The sequence below is a fragment of the Lathyrus oleraceus genome, chromosome 5, assembly GCF_024323335.1.
Source record: "Lathyrus oleraceus cultivar Zhongwan6 chromosome 5, CAAS_Psat_ZW6_1.0, whole genome shotgun sequence".
NCBI lineage: Eukaryota > Viridiplantae > Streptophyta > Magnoliopsida > Fabales > Fabaceae > Lathyrus > Lathyrus oleraceus.
In genome coordinates, this window is record NC_066583.1 from 531,298,941 (window position 1) to 531,304,537 (window position 5,597).

The 5,597-nt window shown below is 38.7% G+C and overlaps 1 protein-coding gene across 1 annotated transcript; it reads left to right on the plus strand.

Annotated features, from left to right (window-relative positions):
- Positions 1-2,453: 2,453 nt before the first annotated feature.
- On the plus strand, positions 2,454-4,611 carry LOC127083015 (serine/threonine-protein phosphatase 7 long form homolog). Its single transcript, XM_051023250.1, has 3 exons — positions 2,454-3,169; positions 3,251-3,341; positions 3,429-4,611. Exons 1-3 carry the CDS (start codon positions 2,481-2,483, stop codon positions 4,545-4,547), a joined length of 1,899 nt encoding a protein of 632 aa, XP_050879207.1. The 5' UTR covers positions 2,454-2,480; the 3' UTR covers positions 4,548-4,611.
- Positions 4,612-5,597: the final 986 nt, after the last annotated feature.

The window sequence follows — 5,597 nt, forward strand, 5'->3', positions numbered from 1 at the left end:
GGCTGGTTTAATGCGTACCCCGCGTTTATCAAATGTTGCTTCAAAAAGTTATCCTTGAACTCCCGCATAAAATTTTGTGCAATATGCCTGATGCAGTAGACATGGGTAGACGGGGGGTCATGCCAGCCATTTGCTGGATTATTGTATGCACTGTCTATTGAGGCGTGCCTGTCAGAAATAACGCAGATGCCAGCTTGTGGAGTCACGTGCGTTCGAAGATTCTTAAGGAAGAAACTCCAACCAGCTGCCGTTTCTCCTTCCACCAATGCAAAGGCTATTGGGAAAATATTTGAATTGCCATCTTGTGCGACCGCCATCAGTAACGATCCTTTGTATTTCCCATACAGCCAAGTTCCATCGACTTGAACAAGTGGTTTGCAGAATGTGAACCCGATGATGCATGGACGGAATGCCCAGAAAAGTCTATGGAAAATTCCATTACCTTCTAGACGAGTTCCGTCAGGGGATTGTGCAGGCAAGGTCTCCATTATAGTAACCGTCCCAGGTGAATACAATCGTAGTGCAGCCAGGTAGCGTGGTAGTTGTTTGTATGATTCCTCCCAGTTACCGTACACCAGTTCAATTGCCTTGGTTTTTGCTAACCAAGCCTTTCTGTATGACGGTGTATATTTGAAAACAGCCACACAATGGGAGATAATTGTTTTGACCTTCAGTGACGGGTCAGCCTCAACTAGAGGTAATATGGAATGGCAGATCATGTCATGGCTAAGTTTGCGATGATCCTGTGCCATGTTGGTGTTGACGCAAATGTGAGCTTGAGATATTGACCCTATCACCCACGCGTTATGCTTCTTCTTGTACGATGCCATCAACCTATATCCACACTCCGGATTTTTGCATTCAATAACGTATCTTTCCGGATTTGATTTGATAACATCGTAGTCAACACAATTTTTCAAGTGCCAGTTCTTTATTGCTAACAGACACTCTTCCTTGGTCCGAAATTGGTCACCCTTCTTTAAGTCCTCATCAGACCTCATATATGGGTTGTAGAACATATCTGATGAGGGCTCATCCTCGCCCAAGTTAAGTGTTGTGAAGTGCGCAGGAGGTGAGTAGCGTTGCGCTATAGGTATTTGAGGTTGGTCTTCGTCTTCAGAATGACGGTTCACCAAGTCATCAACCACGTCTTCAGCATCATCAACCACATCGTCTTCAACGTGGTGCTCAGCATCTTGTTCGGCATCAATCACAGGATCAATAACCTGTGATTGAATATTCTGAGTTGGTTGAGGTTGTTCCAACACAATGTACAACACTATGTAGTCGTAACCAGAGTACTCATGGTTACGAAGCATGTATTGTGTCTCCATGTCATTTTGAATCAATGACTTATAAAACTTGACAGAGTTGTTTTCTGAAAAAAAAGGTTGTTGATAAAAAATTTGGGACACGGGTTGTCTTAGTTTGGACTCAATCTTCCTTTTCAGATAAGAGAAGTTAGCTCCTCTATTTAGACAAAACCGAGTGCATTCGGTGTTTCTAAATAGGAAGCCAGACTTATCACATTCATAAGTCTCACCGTTGACGTGAGCTTTGACTTTGTATTGTGAAGAAGATGACATGTTTTGTGAAGACATTGTGAAGGTTTTGTGAAGGTTTTGTGAAGGTTTTGTGAAGGTTTTGTGAGGGTTTTGTGAAGGTTTTGTGAAGATATTTTCAAGGTTTTGTGAAGATTGCTGTGAAGATATTGTGAATACCTTTGCGAAAATGTGTGTGAATATTTATACTGCAAGAATCTTACTGAAGATTGCTGTGAAGATATGTGTGTGAAGATTGCTGTGAAGATATTGTGAATACCTCAGAGATTCCCTTGCATGCCTTACACGTGTCACACCCTTGAATGCAACACTCCCACCTAGTTTGTACTAATGCATTCCAACCTATCCACCTAGCCTGAACATAGTCTCAGAGATTCCCATGCATGCCTGTTCCCCATCAAGTCTTCACCACCAAGTCTTCCCCAAGACAAGACAACTCCCACCTAGTCTGCACCTATGCATGCCAACACTGCCACGTAGTCTGCACCTATTCTGCAAGATTCCCACGCATGCCTCACACTTGTCACGTTTCTGCATCATCAGATTCCACCAATGCATGCCAACACTACCACGCATGCCTTACACTTGTCACATTTTTGCATATTCAGTTTACTTGAAAAAGAGTATAAATAGAGGGTCATTCTTGCAAGTTTTCATCTACCACTAACACTTTTATTCAGAGAACTCAGGCGAAACTTCTCATCCACCAAGCTTCTTCCTACATTGCAGTCATGTCGCTTCTTACCATGGGCCAAGAACACAGAGGAACTAGGGCAAACATTGCCTCATTCGTAAGTGTTTCTTGAACATTGCCTCTTTCGTATGTTTGTAGTTAGTTTTTTAAAAGTCCAATATAATAATTTTTTATATTGTTTGTTTTTAAAGGATCCCAAGAAATTTCGTCAACGTTCACACCCAATGCCTTATCCAGACCCATGGTGCGTACCTTACATAGAGCGTGCGGGTTTCGGTCATGTAATGCATGTCGTAAATGCCACCATTGATGCCAAATTCATTTTGGCTCTGTGTGAACGTTGGAGACCTGAGACACACACCTTTCACCTACCAACTGGTGAATGTACCGTCACATTAGAGGACGTGTACATGCTTTTAGGTCTTAGAATAGATGGTAAGCCTGTCACCGGAAATGTTCAACAGCCTAACCAAATATGTGTTGAAATGTTGGGGGTAGATCTGGTCGAGGGTGAGGGGTCTGCCAAAGCAAGGGGTCAGGGTATTAAATTATCTAGCCTACAATTGTACCACGACTCCATAACTTTGACTGAGGAATCCTCCGAACAAGAAAAAGTCATAAAAACCCGGGTTTACATTATGCTATTGTTTGGGAACTTGCTATTTCCCGAAGGGACGGGAAATAGCATAAATTTTATGTACTTGAGTTTGCTCGGGGACATTGATAGAATAAGCACATATAGTTGGGGTTCTGCAGTATTAGCATTCCTATATAGCTCTTTGTGTAAAAATGCACAAAATGAGCACTGTACATTTTCTGGATGTTCTTTTTTGCTTCAAACATGGGGGTGGTGGAGATTGCCGAGGCTAGCCCCAGAAAATCCTAATGACTACTCCTTCCCCTACGCAACTAGGTAAATTTATGATCTTATTTCATTTTGTATATTTATTCTATAAATATTTGTAACTAATATTATTTATCTTCTTTTGTTTAGGTTCATTACAACCGGACTGGATTACAGTCTTACCCCCAAAAATAAAATTATATTTTATCGTCAACTGTTGGATCGTCTCCGAGCACAGGATGTATTACCACTAAATCACTCAACTTCTAACTGATTTATTAATGTCATGCATTATCGATAAATAACATATTTACTTTTTTCTTTGCAGTTTATTTGGAGGCCATATTTGGGATTGGAACATCAACCAAACCCCGAAGATGCAGCTGTTTGGACAGCAAAAACGGCCATAATGCGGTTCACCACTGTGGAGATGCACCAAAGTGACCGTGTCAAGCTTCAATTCGGAATGCATCAAGACATCCCAGGCCCCCCAATGTCCATGGAACCTTGGCATCTAAAAAAAGTCAGCCACCAGTGGTATGCCCAAAATTGGAAGGAATTTGCTAAGGAGTTTCGAAAAATGTGGAAAGACCGTGCCCACTATGTTCTACAATTTCCGGTGGCGCCCAACGAAATGAAGCCGACAAGGGAATATGTGGAATGGTATAGAGCAAATACCAATCCAGAAATGATTGTGTCTGACCCGTTCTATTTGGACGATCCCCGGATGCAACAGCCATATTTCCAACAACAACAACCACCACAGTATTCCCAACAACAACAACCACCACCTTATTACCAACAACAACAACCACCACAACCATTTTACCAACAACAACCACCACCACCTTATTACCAACAACAACCACCACCACCATATTACCAACAACAACAACCACAACACATGTCCACCCCCCAACCAAATCAACAATACATACCACAAACTCAATCCCAATACCATGAAGACTACCAACAACAAACTCAACATTCCCACCACCATCAACAGTCCCAACACCTACCACAATATCAATCCCCCTACTTCCACCAATCCCAACAATTCCAACACGGCAATTTCCCAAGCTCTTCCAGTCCTCCACCTAGCCCCGACACGGGTATACAAGAGGACTACCAACAGGACTACTACACACCACAACAAACATTGCACTTTGGCCAACCCGATTCAACCCTAAACTACCAAAGACCACAATTCGAGGGCGCACCCAGCAGTAGTCAGTTTGTCCCACCGAGACAAAGCTTCGAGGGCGCAGAGGGGACCCGTCTTTCCTACAGCACTGAAGGGACTTCGACCGAACCACAACGGCAAGCGGCAAGGGGGCGCGTTAGGGCAAGGGGTGGTAATAGGGAAGCACCACCACCACGTGAACCGTCTAGGCGAGTAACTAGACCTCCCCCGTGCGGATCGTACAAGGGACCGCATCATATGTGATTAATCATATCTTTGTAATATTTGCCTTGTTTATTATTTAAATAAAAATATTTTCTGTTTATTATCTTTATATCTTTATCTTTATCTTTAAAAATATTGTCTATCATATCTTTATACATATATAAATTAATTTTTTTTCCAAAAATTTACAAATAATATTAATTACTTATAAATTATATTAATATATATATATATATAAATTAATATATATATAAATTAATATATATATATATATATATATATATATAAATAAAAAAATTTAGACAAAATATATGTGTCAACATAAATTAATATACTTAATAAAAAACATAAATTTATAAATAAAAAAAAATTAAAAAAAAAAAAAACATTAAAAAAAACAATAAAAAAAAAAAAAAAAAAAAATGGATTTGGGCATAGGCGCCACCCCTAGTGGCGACTTGCCCTCCCCATTAAGGGTAGGCGCCAACTAGGGTGGCGCCTAAGGGTAAAAAATGGCCAATTTTGGCCATTTGTGTAATTATTTTGAAAAATTGGATATTTTTGAAATTTTTTTGAAATTTTTGGATATTTAAAAAAAAAAATTCTCATCCAAAATTTCAATTATTCATTTGAGGAAAATGTGTAACATTTCTTTTATAAAACTATTTAACTATTATCTAATATAATATATTAAAACTGAGCCCACAAACTATTGTATTGACAATTTATTATATTACTTGTCACATCATTAAAAATATGATGTGACTCTTTTTTAAAAACACCCATCCAAAACTTAAATTATTCATTTGAATAAAATGTGTAACGCTTCTTTAATAAAATTATATTAATTAAAATATATCTATTTTCATATTTCATGAGTCATCTCCTAATATTTTCTCTAACTAAATTTTTTCGTTTATCAGCCTTACATCAAAACTCAAATTATTAAACTTTCATTTTATTTTCTATTATACACACTTAAATTGATTAATTTTTAAATAAATTGATAGAAAACTATTATAAAGATAGAATATACTTGGTTTTTTCTATACTAATTATATTTTTTCACCTACGTGTTTATCAATACTT